Raw genomic sequence first — 16,831 nt, 5'->3', positions numbered from 1 at the left:
AATTCATAGACATTTTCGAATTCCACAAATCAACATGAATAAAAATAATTATAAATGTTAGATACTTTTACAAAAGTTAATAAATATAGACATATACATATGCGTGCACACACACACACACACACACACACATATATATATATATATATATATATATATATCTTATTCATTTCATTTGTCATAGCATAAGAAATAAAATTGGAATAGGTGATCAATGGGCACATATACATAATTTAGACTTAAAAAGAAATTCTTATGCATGATTTTTAATATTCTCATCCATTACTAAACTTTGTAAATAAAAATCCTTGTCAATAAAAAAATTAAATAAATAATTATCATTTCATAACCTAAATTTGTAAGCAAATTTTTTGAAAATTAAGAAATGTAAATGTCAGTAGAGAGAGAGAGCGAGAGAGAGAGAGAGAGAATAAATTCTCATAGTGGTATTAAAAGTTATAAATTAGTTTGATAAGAAAGACATACATAATCTCATAATTAATTCATATAAAACGGAGCCCAGCTAGTTCAAGTAGTAGTAAAGGTGACTTATAACTTTAATGATCACAATATCACGAGTTCAATTCCCCTTGAGTCATAAGGTCAGTGAATTATCAGCAGAGGTGTGTCAATGGGTGGGCGGCTTTCACTCTCTCAAGTTTGGTGTCGCAATATAGTATCGAAAGTGACACGATGGTGACTAGAGTCCCTAAGTTATAAAAAATAATAAATAAAAAAAGCATATAAAACGGAATTATAGGAGACTCGTGCATAGTATATCATCATATTTTTCTATATAAAGCAAAGGTTTGAATGTGAGTTATTTCCTCCCCATGCTTCTCAAAAAAAAAAAATCATACTCATCAACTTGTTGTATATATATATATATATATATATATATATATAACATTATACATACGCACACATATGGTAATTGAGCAAATAGAATCAACAAGTTGATGGGTATGATTTTTCTTTTTTGAGAAACATGGGGAGGAAATAACTTTTATATATATATATATATATCATGTGATTAGTTTTATAGATAAAAATTGCATAGAAAAATTATAATAGGACAACCTTCACGGGATATATAATCAGTGTTTTCTATTTCTAAATTCTATCCATCTAACTTCCCATTCTTAAATTATATTATAATGATTAATTAATTACAGCACTACTCATCCCATCAAATTAAATCTGTCCTAAGTTTAATTTTTTAACCATATGTCCCCTTTGACCATCAAACTTTTCAATTTATATATACCAAACTTTAGAGATTTAACTAGCAACCTAATTCTAATTGACACATACATAAAATTTGACTATGCATGATAAGACTAATTAATTTTAGGACATTACAAAATAAAAATTAAAAAAAATAATTTATATAATAAAGTCTAGATACACATGCATATAACTATTATTTAATCAATCATTTCTTAACATCAAAACTGCACTCGTGATAAAATTTCAAGTAATTACAACAATCTATCCCCAAAAAATAATAATAATGATAATAATTCACCTACGCGTACAAATCATACCTGTATTAATTATTTAATTAATCTAATGATATTTTTAAAACTTGGTGGCCTGTTTGGATTGATATAATAATAGTCTCTCTTTTTTAACAAATAATTGTTCTTGTCTTTATTTATCATGAGAAAAATCAAAGAACAACAGCCATGTTAAGCCACAAAGATGGCAGCAGCCAAAGGAAGTCATTGGTCATTTTTTGCAGTTGACTCCGATGGACAACGGCTAGCTAGTTCTCTTGGTTTGAAAAGCAGGTAGCTTCTTGAAAAATTATAAAAGTTATTAAAATCAAAATTTTGTAAGTTTATTTGTCTAAAATATGATTTATTAGTTTAACAACATAATTAAGCTAACATTTTTCTTTGAATTTCTTTATGTAAATTTTTTAACTTGGTAAACATTGGATGACATGATAATGCTTGGTTTTTCATTATTTTAATTGAAAATAACGAATATTAATATGGTGTCTTGCGATTGATGAGTTGTACACTTGTAAATTTTAGTAAAGGGATCGATGATTTTCATTAATTATCAGCACCTCTGCCACACTTATGCATAATACTCACGTTTTGCATGTGAACATTTTTAACATAATAAATAAAGAGATCTCATTCAAAATATTATGCTCCGATAATTTACAAGATATTAATACAATTTATATGTGACAAAAATAAATGTATTATGCATCTTTAATGTCCATCAAAAAGAAATTAAAATTTTATATTGCTATCTTCGTATTTAATATTTACATATAAAGCATTAGTTATATATATATATATATATATATTTGTACACTAATAAAGTATGCTATGTACAAAATTCAACTTTTTGAAGAAAATTAACTACTCAATCTATCAATAGCATGCTAATATAATGTAAATTTGGCATGTCAATCTATTCTAATTGATCAAGTTGAAAATCTTAAAGATTTAGTGTGGAAAAGAAAAGTAAAAAAGAATTATTTTTTATTTTCTTTGAAAGATTGTTCTAACGTAATTAAAAAAATTTTAAAATAAAAATGTTAATAATACATTTTTGTTTATTGATTTAGTACATTTTTTTTTATTTTTAATAACCAAACATAAAAAATAAAATAAAATAAAATAGCATACTTTATATTTTTTTGTTCCTTAATATTTTTGAAGTTGCAATAGATGGCAGGGGAAGCAATCAAAAATGGTGGACAGCTGTAACATCCGTGACAACCGTGTGGCGTGTAGGAATCGAAGATATGTAACTCCATTCCTAATCAGTAATCATAGTATATAATATTAATTTCTATGTATCACCCTTTCCACCCACTGCTGCCCCAAGTGTGAACAACCCCCAGCTCCCTCCGCGCCCCCCCCCCCCCCCCCCCTCTCTCTCTCTCTCTCTCCTTCCACGCGCTTGCCCTCAATGACAATGCATGCAAGCTTTCCCAACCACTTCTCTTTCTCTCTCTCCTCTTTCGCCCCTATATAAACCTCCGGTCTCCGCCCACTTCCATGCACTTCACCATCCACCACTAGACTCTTTCATATTCCATCACTTTCTTTTCTCAAAAACCCTTTATTACTTAAATTGACCATACATGGCTTCTCATCACCTCAGCCTGCGCCTGCTGGTGGCTTCAAGCTGCGTCCTGCTGGGCTTTCTGGCGGCGGTGTCTGCGGGCAACTTCAACCAGGAGTTCGACATAACATGGGGCGACGGACGGGCCAAGATCCTCAACAACGGCGACCTTCTCACCCTCTCCCTCGACAAGTCCTCCGGCTCCGGCTTTAAGTCCAAGAACCAGTACTTGTTCGGCAAGATTGATATGCAGATTAAGCTCGTCCCCGGTAACTCCGCCGGCACCGTCACTGCCTATTATGTGAGTTCTTTTTCTTCATGCTTTTTTCCCTCTGAAAAATTATACAGTCGCCGATGAATGTTACTGTTTTATTGCTATTATTTTCAAGATATCAATCAAGATTCAAGATCTGACTGGTCCTCTATTAATATTTTCTCTTATCTTATCTAATTAAGTAGACACCCATTAGAATTATTATTTAAATTGTCTCCAAAATAAATGATGAGTTTTGAATGCAGCTTTCGTCACTTGGATCGACTCACGACGAGATAGACTTCGAGTTCCTTGGCAACTTGAGCGGAGACCCCTATATCCTCCACACCAATGTATTCACGCAGGGAAAGGGTAGCAGAGAACAGCAGTTCTACCTCTGGTTCGATCCCACCAGTGACTTCCACACCTACTCCCTCTTGTGGAACCCTCAAAGCATCATGTACCTCTCTCTCTCTCCCTGCTCTCTCTCTCTCTCTCTCTCTCTCTCTCTCTCTCTCTCTCTCTCTCTCTCTCTCTCTCTCTCTCTCTTTGTTTTCTAACACATATGCATGATTAAATTAACCATGCATGTCATACTATGCTTTTTCTATCAGCTTCTCCGTGGACGGCACTCCCATTAGAGAGTTCAAGAACTTAGAATCATCGGGCGTTGCCTTCCCGAAGAGCCAGCCCATGTGGATATACTCCAGCCTCTGGAACGCCGACGACTGGGCGACGCGCGGCGGACTGGTGAAGACGGACTGGACCCAGGCGCCCTTCACCGCCTCCTACCGCAACTTCCAAGCCCAGGCCTGCGTATGGGCTTCTGGCTCCTCTTCTTGCTCTTCCTCATCCTCATCCTCCAACAACTCCTGGCTAAACCAGGGCCTTGACACCACCGGCCAAGCTAGACTCAAGTGGGTGCAAAAGAACTACATGATTTACAACTACTGCACCGACACCAAGCGATTCCCACAAGGACTCCCTCCCGAATGCTCCCTAGCATGACCTGCCCAAACCTGCACAACAATTAAAATTATTGCTCTTTCTATTAATTTCTATACCAAGTCGTTATTCATCATTTGTTTCTTCAGTATATTTGAAAGTTTGAAATTTAAATTTTAGATTTGAAACTACTAAAATTTGGACAAAGTTGAATATTAAGTTTTATTTAAAATTTATACTTTCAAATATAATATTTTTATAAGTCAAACAAGTCCACCTGAAGTGAGATTTTTTTCACATGCAATATGTATTATATATAAAAATGGATATGTGCATGGAATATATATATTTCTTGGTTTGTTCTTCACTTCACCCTCTTCAGTTCTTTTCTTATGATTGCATTTAGTAGTTTCCATTCCCATTCATATGTTTATTTGTACTTTAACTCAATCGTGTGATGAGAGTTTAATCTGAACTCGATCCAAGAACCCAACTTCTCTCACATCTAGAACAATAATTGGCGTGCAATTGTTCACGGCCCCACTTCTATGGTACTTTTTATAATGCTAAGTTACACGTGACCACTAAAAGAAAAAAAAAAAATACACCAAATAGGCTGTTGAAAAACATTAGTTGAGAAATGCTTCCGACAAATCTATGTGGTAATGATTTCAACCATTTGTTTAAAGATAAAGCAGAATATATGCCTGCAATTAATACTATATATATATAGTTCGTTGGCTCTATTGCACGCATGACATAACTAAACATAAGCCAAAATTATGTTATAGGTGCGGTGATATTCTAGTCATCATCACATCATTTTAGGCACTATAGTGCGACACTAAATTTGGGAATGAAAGTTGTTTGCGCATTGACGCACCCCTAATAATTCACCAGGATAAATTCTCAAGATAAAATCAAACTTGTGACCTCAGGGTCACTAAAGTTACAAATTGTTCTTAATACTTGAGCTAATTCGGCTGGACTATGCATTGATATTAATTTACTTGTGGGGCATTTCTTTTACAAAACTGTTTAAATAAAATGAAAAAATAATTTTAAAATACAAAAGATCTTGTAAACAGAAGATGAAGACATATCAAGTTTTTTAATTATCCATCAAACAAGGAATGCAATAGATCAAAGATGATAATGTGAGTTTGTTTAGGATAGTTCAAAACAAATGGGAGTTATTTTTTATTTTATTTTGTTTTATTTTATTTTTTTAATTAATAATGTTTACAAATTTTCATAACTAGGTTTGCTCAAGTGGTAAGGTGAAGTTTGATTTTACATATTTTTCAAGATCAATCTCACATCCATGAAAAATAAAAACTCACCTTCACTTTTTCGGTAAAAAAACATCACCTATAACTTCTACAACTTTTTATTTAAAAACAAGTTTATTAAGTCGCACTTCAGTCCATAAAGCTTTTAAAGAGTTCAAATTAGATTATCTCGTTATAGATAATACCATATAGAGATTGTATTTATTCTTTTATAATTTTATGCAAAAATTGAATGTTTTTTTTTTCAACTTTTGATATTAATTTTTAGATACAAAAATTGTGATTAAATTAAAAACATGCACTTCTATATTTAAATAATTAAGCAAGTGTAAATTAATAAATAATTTTTGCAACATGCTTAATTCATTAGACTCTATTCTACACATAACATGTGTAAATTAAATAAAATAATGACCTCTCATACATAGAAACTTTTAGACACTTTCTCGTGAAAATTGAGAAAAGCGAAAATTTGAATTAAGATGGGAGGAGGGGGTGGTGCCTTTTAGGAGTGGCAAAATGGGTTCACGGGCTGGGTCCAGGCGGGTCATAAATGGGTCGGGGTTAAACGGGTCACAATCCTATAAACCCTAATCTATCCGTTTAATAAACAAGCGGATCATGTATTACCCGTTTAAAAAATAATAATTTAACTATTTTAAAATTTTAAAGTAAATAAATTATCGAATTAAGAACAGATGGATCAGTCTCTCTTGGTTGGGGAAGAAGAAGAAGAATTGAAAATTGAGAAAGGAGAAAATTTGAATTAAGATGGGGAGGGGTGCTATTTTTCTTTGAGAGTAGCGGTTGGCTTTGGGTGAAGGAGAAATGACTAACAAGTAATTAAATTACTAAAATGCAAAAATATGAATGGTTTTGTCACGTTCCACACCACACCAACTTCAATTCAATATTTTATGAATAGCTATACACATTACTGTGAATGTTTTTGTGTGCTATTGCGATCGAGTCCATTTCAATCATTTGACAACTACAATCCAAAAACTTTATTAAACACATCCATCCAATGATGGGCTTGACCCCCAAAACAAAAAAATAAAAAAAAAAACAAAATCTGGTGTACCAAGTGGTTTGGTGGCCCTAAATCATTGCTCATTTTACTAATAGCAAGCAACCAAATTAATTAATTAATTAAAATAGAATAAAAACCACATTTTGGATGGGAGATGCTACCATCCAATAAGTTGATGATGATGGATGATGGTAAGATTTGGTGAGATGAATGCCTAAGATAAGATAGTGTTTGGGGAATGAAATTCGTGTTTTGAATTTGAATTTATTTAGATTTGTGTAAGATGCTTATATGATGTTTAGATGGGTCTTGAATTTAGACTTGTATTAGAATTAGTTAAAATATAATATAAAACTTTATTGAAATTTGTTTAAATCCATCCAAATTCAAATTCAAATTCAAGATCCGAAATTTATGCTCTCAAAAGCAATATTAATATAATTTTATATAATATTTTACTTAAATTTATACAAATTTAAACTGTAATTCCTGAAACCTATATTTTCAGATGCAAGATAATGGACATCTTGATGATTAGAATATAAAACTTTCATATTTGAAATATGGAACTCAAATTTTAAATAGTAAAAGAAGGTAAGAATGAGTATGAGGTAGGAGATGGACTTACTTTTGTTGTTTAGCCGAACCTAGTAGACCCTATACAATATATTTTATTTAGGTAAAGAAAAGCTACCACTATAGATTCTTTTAAAATGCACATCACTAATTAATGCTTAATTAATTAATATTAAACTTGACTTTGTCCAGGTGGATTGACTTTATAATCATATTGTATAATTAAGATATCTAGACATTTAACCATATCATGTGCTGTTCATAAAAGCAAATTATCTGCGCATTATAACTTAAATAGTTTAGTTATAAAGTCGGACCATAAACATGTTGAAATATTTTCTAAAATAATCAATTTTATGAGTGATGGGGATCAACATGCCTTATGTATCCCTTTTACTGATATGATGACACATGGACGACCTCCTAATCTCCACTCCTTTGCTGACATGGTGACACGTGGACAACCTCCAGATGTCCACTATTGTTTATATCTATTTTGCAGGAACACATGAGATTAATTGAAGATCATCTACTTCTTTGATGGAAGACTTTTTTATGTGAGGACTTTGCTATTGTGTTAATTTATATTTTTTGTGGATATGTTATTTCAAGATTATTAGGTGCTTGAAGACCATGCTTGAAGACCCAAGTGAAGTATTGAAGCAAAGTCCAAAACCCATGTGGCCTCCACATGGCCCCAATGGGTCCCACACGATTTTGGCCTTCCTTTTGGAATGTGTTTAAATTTCAAATTTGAATTGTAATAATGTAAGACAACTAAGCTTGACTTGTGTGCTTATGAGTTGGAGTTCCTTGTTTTTTTAGTAAGTATTAATTGTATTAGGTTAATAATTGTTAAAAGTTGTTGAGAGTTATTGTTGAAAGTTATTAAGAGTTGTTGAAAGTTGTTGAGAGTTGTTGAGTGTTTAAAGCTCTGTCTCTCACGCTATGCCTATAAATAGCCTTCTTATTGTAAGAACAGGAAACATGAAGTTGAAGTTGAATATTGAAGAAGCATCTCTTTGCTTGAGCTTGTAAAGCTTGTTCCTCTCCTTGTGAGTGAGTAGTGTGAGGCTACGGCGTTCTCTCCAGAGATCAAGTGGTGAGAGACCACTAAACTATCCAACGAATCCATCAACCCCTCCTCCATCTAATACTCTCACGGCCCCCATCAACACCATACGGCCAGCACCTTCATACACCCACACAATGATTATCATCTACACTTCATTGCTGCGTTCATCTTGTGATTCAAAGCTTGTACGAAGGACCAACGGTGTGACCTAACTACGTGTGGAACAATGTCAAGTCATCCAAACCAATATCTTGGTAACATCAATACTTGTGCTTGAATCTTTTGTTATATCTTGTGGACCTTGCTAGTAGATTAAAATCACATTTTGAATAACCCATTCGATCCATAGATTGCAATATTGGTACTTGCTAGTTAAAATCAATTGTATGAATATTAATTTACTAACATAGAACTTTTATTCTTAAATCTTTGAAATAACAACTTTTTAGCATATAACTTGGTTCCTTTGTGAAAGAACCAATTGAGACTTAATTGCTGGACAAGTCATACACCTTTTCAAAATCCTTGAACATGTGAAATAAAACATGATTTATTGTGTTTATGTTCGGATAATTAAATTCTTAAATTAAAGTGTTTAAGTGTATGTGCTTGTGCGAGGGTTGAAACGTAGGGCATAGGTCGACCATTCCTGTCCTACATCATCTTGGTATCAAAGCCTAGTTCGAATTAGGCGAACCCTCTAAGTCCCAACATCTTCATTTTCCGTTTGCCATATTGATGTGCGATTTTCACTATCAAAACCTTACCATCTTCAAAAACCTTAAACACAAGAGTTGTGGAAAATTTTCTTAGCTTTCTTTTGACACTAAGATCGCCTTATTTGGAGTTCTTTAGCAAAAGTTATGCCTCAAATACCAAAAGGTGTTTGCAGTTGAAAATCCTTTAGCAGCTCTCGGGTTTCCAGAAAAACGGGTGACGGTTTTGCCAAGAACAGCCCATCTATACTCTGAATTTTGGGTATTTAGACCTCAATTATGTTACGTTTACACTTGACCTTACCTTGTGTAACCAAACACCATTCCAAAGGGCTGCCCTAGTGCTCTCTGAATCCTTTCCCAACCCCTAAGATGTCTACTCAAGTCAGGAATCCTCACCGAGGTCGTAGGATTCATGTTGAGAGAGAGCCACTTATGACTCCTAGAGAAAGACCTTCCCTCCCTCCACAAAGGCGAGTGAGTCTCCAAGATGACATTGCTAGGATACCCCCACGTCATGAGCCCTATGCCCAACATTGGGATGATGAGGACTATAACATTGATGACCTTCATATTAGGAGACCTTGTCATAGGGACCATTGTGATCCTTACAATGATGAAATGAGGATAGAAGCCCCCACCTTTGATGGGCAAAAGGATCCTAAAGTATTCCAAGATTGGTTGACTAGAATGGATGCCTATTTTGAGTGGTGTAAGATGCATGACTCACACCGAGTGAGGTTTGCAAAAATGAGACTAATCGGGCAAGCCAAACTCCATTGGATAAACATTGAGAGGCAAGAAGCGAGGTTAAACCATAGACCCATTGAGCATTCGGATCTAATGAAGGACAGATTAAGGGAGAAGTATGCACCCCTTAGTTATAGAGAGCACCTTATAGATCAGCTTTATGACTTGCGTCAAGGTAGCATGACTGTTCTAGAATATATGAATCAAATCGATAAGCTGACTGTAAGATGTGGTGTCTATGAGACTGATAGTCAACAGACCTCCCGATTTTTCCTAGGATTAAAGCTTGAACTAAGGAGAAAACTGTTCCCATATCACATTGAGTCCCTTGAACATGCCTATAGTTTAGCTTATGAATTTGAGCAAATGACTAAAGGGCACATGGGAAAACGGTTTGATACCTCTTCCAATGAATTATACTCTCACCAAATTCAGAGTTATGAAAAGTCTCAACTAGCGCAATCAAGTCAAGTTGCTTCCCAAGGGAGCAATCCCACGGACCAAAAACCTATGGACAAAGGGAAAGCACCTATGACTGGATCCTCTCACCAAAGTTCTGGCAGTGCAGTGTGCTTTAGGTGCCATAAACAAGGACACTTTCCCAAACAATGTCCCACTAGGAACTTGACACTTGATAAGGAAGATGGTGAGAAAAAGAAGAAGGAAAAGAAAGAAACTAGTGGAGAAACCTTGAATATCATAAGTGAAGAGTCGTTTGAGCAGGAATGTCAAGATACACAACAAGTGTTGGTGGTTGTTACTAAGGAGACTGAAATGGCCCTTTCTGAGAAAGAAACACTCGTAGAAGTATCATCCCTACCTTCTGAATTTAAGGATGTCATCTTTGAGTCACCTAGTGAGTCATCTCCCATGAGAGACAATCAATATATCACTGACCTTGTTCCTTATTCATCTCTGCCTCATTTACCACATCATAGAGTGAACCCGATAGAACATGAGGAGCTGAAAGAAGTGAATAAATTGAATGAACATGACTTTGTTCATAAGAGTTTAGGTCCACTTGCCTGCCCTACTTTCCCTAATCCCAAGGATGATAACACTTTGAGCACATGCATCAATGATAGAGCAACCAACAAGATTCTCATCGAGCATAGGTTTCTCAAAACCATTGTTTCAAATAAAGATGTACAACTCATAGGTTACTTCTTGAAAGCCTTAAGGACCATGTTAGGCACCAAACTTAAATGTTCTAGTGCTTACTATCCCCAAACTAATTGTCAAGTTGAACTAATAAATAGGACCCTTAGAGACCTATTGAGATGTAAGGTAGTTGAAAACATTATATCTTGGGATTTATGCCTTCATGTGGCTAATTTTGCATTCAGCAGTTTAGTGGATAGGACCGCAATACTTAGCCCATTTCAAGTTATTACAAGATATAGTTCTAGAAAGCCTGTAGATCTTATTCCACTACCACTTAAGTCTAAAGTGAGCGAGCCGACTGATGTTTTTGCAAAGCATATACACAATCTATACTCTAAAATAAGAATGAAGGTTAATTTGAATCATGAACATTATAAATCTCCTGCTAACCTACATTGCATGTTGAAAGAATTTTCAAAAGGTGATATGGTTATGGTCCAGATTCATCCTGAGCAGATTCTTGTAGGAAAGGTGAGGAAGTTACATGCTAACAAGATGGATCATTTCAAAATTTTCAAGAAAACTAGTTCTGATGCTTACATGCTTAATATTCCTATTGATTTTAGCATAGACAATGTTTTTAATGTTGAAAATCTAACCCTTTTTCTTGTAGCATCTTATTTTATGGAACCTTCAAATTTTAACCCTGCAGGTGACCCCACTCCATTTCCCACTCCTTTTGACCCTGAAAACTCGAAATTGCCTTTGCCTCTACCCTTACCCATGCCCAAGTACCTTGATGTAATCTTGGATGACAAGCTAAAGTTCACACGAGCAGGATCATATCAAAAGTTCTTTGTCAAGTGGAGAAACAAACCATTTATTGAGAGAAGCTGGATACTTAAAGAAGACCTTTTTCATCGCACTTCAGAATTGTATTCCCAATACATCACCTCTAAATCTTCGGAGAAGAATTCTTTTGGGCCCGGGAGAGATGATAGGGATCAACATGCCTTATTTATCCCTTTTACTGATATGATGACACATGGACGACCTCCCGATCTCCACTCCTTTGCTGACATGGTGACACGTGGACGACCTCCAGATGTCCACTATTGTTTATATCTATTTTGCAGGAACACATGGGATTAATTGAAGATCATCTACTTCTTTGATGGAAGACTTTTTTATGTGAAGACTTTGCTATTGTGTTAATTTATATTTTTTGTTGATATGTTATTTCAAGATTATTAGGTGCTTGAAGACCATGCTTGAAGACCCAAGTGAAGTATTGAAGCAAAGTCCAAAACCCATGTGGCCTCCACATGGCCCCAATGGGTCCCACACAATTTTGGCCTTCCTTTTGGAATGTGTTTAAATTTCAAATTTGAATTGTAATAATGTAAGACAACTAAACTTGACTTGTGTGCTTATGAGTTGGAGTTCCTTATTTTTTTAGTAAGTATTAGTTGTGTTAGGTTAATAGTTGTTGAGAGTTGTTGAGTGTTTAAAGCTTTGTCTCTCAGGCTATGCCTATAAATAGCCTTCTTATTGTAAGAACAGGAGACATGAAGTTGAAGTTGAATATTGAAGAAGCATCTCTTTGCTTGAGCTTGTAAAGCTTGTTCCTCTCCTTGTGAGTGAGTAGTGTGAGGCTACGGCGTTCTCTCCGGAGATCAAGTGGTGAGAGACCACTAAACTATCCAACGACTCCATCAACCCCTCCTTTATCTAATACTCTCACGGCCCCCATCAACACCATTCGGCCAGCACCTTCATACACCTACACGACGATTATCATCTACACTTCATTGTTGCGTTCATCTTGTGATTCAAAGCTTGTACGAATGACCAACGGTGTGACCTAACTACGTGTGAAACAATGTCAAGTCATCCAAACCAATATCTTGGTAACTTCAATACTTGTGCTTGAATCTTTTGTTATATCTTGTGGACCCTTGCTAGTAGATTAAAATCACATTTTGAATAACCCATTCGATCCATAGATTGCAATATTGGTACTTGCTAGTTAAAATCAATTGTATGAATATTAATTTGTTAACATAGAACTTTTATTCTTAAATCTTTGAAATAACAACTTTTTAGCATATAACTTGGTTCCTTTGTGAAAGAACCAATTGAGACTTAATTGCTGGACAAGTCATACACCTTTTCAAAATCCTTGAACATGTGAAATAAAACATGATTTATTGTGTTTATGTTCGGATAATTAAATTCTTAAATTAAAGTGTTTAAGTGTATGTGCTTGTGCGAGGGTTGAATCGTAGGACATAAGTCGACCATTCCCGTCCTACATCAATGAGTTTTCAAAGTCTTCCATTTCTGTATTTTCTAAAACATTTATGAGGGACATTTAATGTTATATGGGTTTGTCCGACATTAGAAAAATTGAAAGAGAAAAAGTCATTAATAATTGATGAGGTGAAATATTTTCTTCAAATTGGTCAAAAGATAGTGCTAATTTGTACTCTACGCGCATGCATGCGCGCGCATATTCGCGTGCATGGTATGGGTTGTAGGGCGCTAGTGACGCATTTAAATGACACATAATCGGATGCCTTAAAATTAATCTTTTATTTTTTATAAGATCAAGTGGTGCGATTTGCACCATATAAATAATTTAACGGTCATATTTTAAATTTGAACAAATGTAACTATTATTAATAAGCATAATTATGTCTATTTAAGGACAGAATTCTCTCCTTCTCTCTCTCATAAGGCTTTCACAAATTATATTTTCTTTAATTCTGAGTTTTGTTTTTTCGTAAAAATAGAATTTCAAAAATTTGTTCAAATTCTTTTACGAATGTTTGTGATCAATTCTTCGTTTATGTACAACACAAACTAATATCAGATTATATTCTGAGTTTCATTGTATTCTAAGAACGTATTTGGTGACTCAAAACACACCAATCTGATGGAGACAAATAACGTTTTAAGGAAAATAATATTGCAACGTGTCGTCTTGAAACGTTTTCTATTTTACAGTATTTTCTCTATTTATTTTTATAAAACCTTAATAGCCAAGAGTTTAATTAATTAATTAATAGCACATTGGAAGGTGGACTAAGAAGATAAGAGTGGGTGGGGGATTCTGGCCGAGAGACAAGTTGGTTGAAGACGTGTGGGGACGAAAATGACCCAAAACCAATGACATCATTTCAGTGTGGGAAATTGGAACTGTATATATATATATATATATATATATCGTTGTTGAGAAATTTCCAACAACTAGACCATCTTAGTTATTGTGTGCTTTAACATTTGATGTTGACATTTTGACATTACCTAGTTGGAACAAGTTGATTCGTCCACCTAGCACTCTGCCCATTATTTACAATATTGAATATATTAGACTAATAAAAAAGTGTATTGGAGAGAAAATATTCTTTTGAAAAAATGATAACGTTTGTTGTTACGATATAGAAGTGGAAAAAAAAAAAAAAAACAAAAGTTCAAATCCCATAATGATAGTTTAGAAGAGGAAATTATTTTTTCTCAAAATTTATGTTCTAAAATTATTTTCAAGAAGAAATACACTCAAAATGATTATCACACTTGGACATGATCGAAACTCACTCCAAACTTATATATTCTTCTCGACATAAATCGAAAAAAATAATTTTTTTTTTTTTTACTAAAAGAGGACAGTACCTCCAATTATTTATTAATAAACCCTCACTTTTAGAGGAAAAAAATCGTAGTTACAAGATAAGTAAAAGGGAAATAACAGAAAAATAAAATAAAACCCTTTCAGAAACAACACCTGCAACCAATCAAATCATGACAACAAAATTAAACAAAACTAACAAAGAAGATAAAAACACAAAAAATAGAAAAGGATAATTGAATTATTTTTAAGATTACTACTGATATATAAAGAGGAGCTCTTTTGGATACCTAAAATACAGTAAGGTTAAGTTTATTGTCATTGGTAAAAGACTTTGATTTCATTTCTTTATACATATCAAACGTGCAGTTTAAAGCACCCAGCCACCATACAAAGAAAGTCGAGTATTACTCCCAGGGTGTGGTTTAGGTGGTAGTGCGGATTGCGAGAGTGCCTTTCACGAGGTCAGGTGTTCAAACCCTCCTGAACTCGTTTTCGCCCCTGGACTCCTGAATTTACCCTCCCTTTGGAGTTGTGGGGTCAACTTTAAGGGACGCAGGATTAGTCACGTGGACCGTAAAACGGACGCGTGGATACCCGATGGGTATTCCAAAAAAGAAAGTCGAGTATTTGCCAATGACATACAAAGGGAACAGAAAGCCTAGAGACTGGCACAAGATGCTACAAACTAGTATTTGACATAAAAAACTATAAACAACAATCAATACAAAAGAAAATTGAGAAACTTAATTAATGTTATTAAATTGGCACATAGTAAAATGAAGTAGACTTGATGATTATCTCAAAATACTCATCATATAATTTTTTATTTCAATTCACTTCCAGTTCTTTCGATGCTACCACACCAAATATTACTTAAGAAGCAGACCCCTCGTTCTTTGCTCCTAGGTGTCATTTTTTCTTCATAGCATTATAATTAATACCAAATTGCTACAATATTTTCTCATCTTGGAGAAAGATGAATAAATAAATTATCTTAATCTCTTTACTTTGTATTTTCTTTCCTTCTCACTTTTCTTTCATATTTTTTAGAAGTAACTAAAAGAAATTTCCTCCATGTTTCGTTGTCAACTACCTTTTGTCATTCTTCGTTTTCTTCCGGTGTCTTATTTTTCTCATGACATGTGATTGTTAATTAAAATCACTTTCATTTTTCACTCACACTCTGATGACATGTGATTGTTCATTAAAATTATTTCCGCTTTTTATTTCAAGGGTCATCTGATCTCCCTACCCAACCCTATCCTATCTTTTTAAAACAATTTATCCTTTCTTCAATCTGTGTCTTTCTCTTCCCTTTTGATTTTCATTTTCTCTTTTGGTTTCTCTTTCCACATTTCCGTCAACCAAACAAACCCGTGCAGAGCAAATGGATATTATCTACTTGATTGCCCTGTGGCTGGTAAAGCCTACCTCTACACGTTGGGACATTAAGTTCAAACCTCCAAGCTTATCTTTTACTGAACCAAACAGACCACATCTAAAGCAGCCTCCACGGGACCTTAATTCCTGTTTTGCATGAGAATTGGCGACGGTTGAAAGCTGCTGGGCTTATGCATAATCAGTGCAAGGGACCTAAAAAAGAAAATCCCACCTCTTTTCTTTCGGCAGGAGGGGAAAAAGGAAAGAAGAAGAAGATAAAATATGGGTTAAAATTCCACTTTCATTTGTTTGGCGTGATGGAAAGTTGAGGGTGAAAATGAGATTTTCCTTGGAACACAATTTATATTTCTAAGTGGGATGAAATGAGGAGGGAAAAGATAACAGGCAGTCTTATTTTAATTTTAAAAAAAATATTTTTAAAATTAGTCAAGTTTTCACTTTTTACAACATTAAATGAAACAAATAAATAAATAATTTTGACATTATTTGTTTGTGAAAATATTTTTATTTTTATTTTTATTTCTATTTTTAAAATAATTATAAAAATATTTTTATATTTTTAAGATTTACATAAAAAATTTCCTAAACCTCTTAACTCTTATTTTCCATAGGAGGGCATAGAATTTAGATGTTAGACTTTACTTTATGGATTAAGTATAGAATATATTCTAAATCTACACAAATCCAAATTTAAGTCCTAAATTCCATAATTCTAAGTACTACCTTATGTAAATTTTAAAATTTTGAAAAATAAGTTGCCTTTTTTATAATCATTTTAAAATCTAAAAATAAAAAATGACATTATTTTACACATTTAAACAAACCTTTTATTTCTATCTTTTTATATGAATTTTTAAAAAATTCAAAAAATAGTTAAACCTTTTTTTTTATAATTCCTTAAAATTTTAAAAATTTAAAAATATATATATTTCCCACAAATAATAGACCCTACAGTGACT

General features: G+C 33.7%; 1 protein-coding gene across 1 annotated transcript; it reads left to right on the top strand.

Annotated features, from left to right (window-relative positions):
- The first annotated feature begins 3,026 nt into the window (after positions 1-3,026).
- Positions 3,027-4,658, top strand: LOC131166132 (probable xyloglucan endotransglucosylase/hydrolase protein 23). Its single transcript, XM_058124439.1, has 3 exons — positions 3,027-3,394; positions 3,613-3,806; positions 3,961-4,658. The coding sequence occupies exons 1-3, from the start codon at positions 3,113-3,115 to the stop codon at positions 4,352-4,354; spliced, it is 870 nt and encodes a 289-aa protein (XP_057980422.1). The 5' UTR covers positions 3,027-3,112; the 3' UTR covers positions 4,355-4,658.
- Positions 4,659-16,831: the final 12,173 nt, after the last annotated feature.

The sequence above is a fragment of the Malania oleifera genome, chromosome 10, assembly GCF_029873635.1.
Source record: "Malania oleifera isolate guangnan ecotype guangnan chromosome 10, ASM2987363v1, whole genome shotgun sequence".
NCBI lineage: Eukaryota > Viridiplantae > Streptophyta > Magnoliopsida > Santalales > Ximeniaceae > Malania > Malania oleifera.
Note: the sequence above shows the minus strand (reverse complement) of the source record. Positions and strands in the feature narration are given on the sequence as shown.

Bases quoted from the DNA above. Each gene is read 5' to 3' on its own strand.
- LOC131166132 (XM_058124439.1), top strand. From the start codon at position 3,113: ATGGCTTCTCATCACCTCAGCCTGCGCCTGCTGGTGGCTTCAAGCTGC. The intron at 3,395-3,612 runs GTGAGTTCTTTT...TTTTGAATGCAG, and splicing joins GCACCGTCACTGCCTATTAT to CTTTCGTCACTTGGATCGAC. The intron at 3,807-3,960 runs GTACCTCTCTCT...TTTTTCTATCAG, and splicing joins TGGAACCCTCAAAGCATCAT to CTTCTCCGTGGACGGCACTC.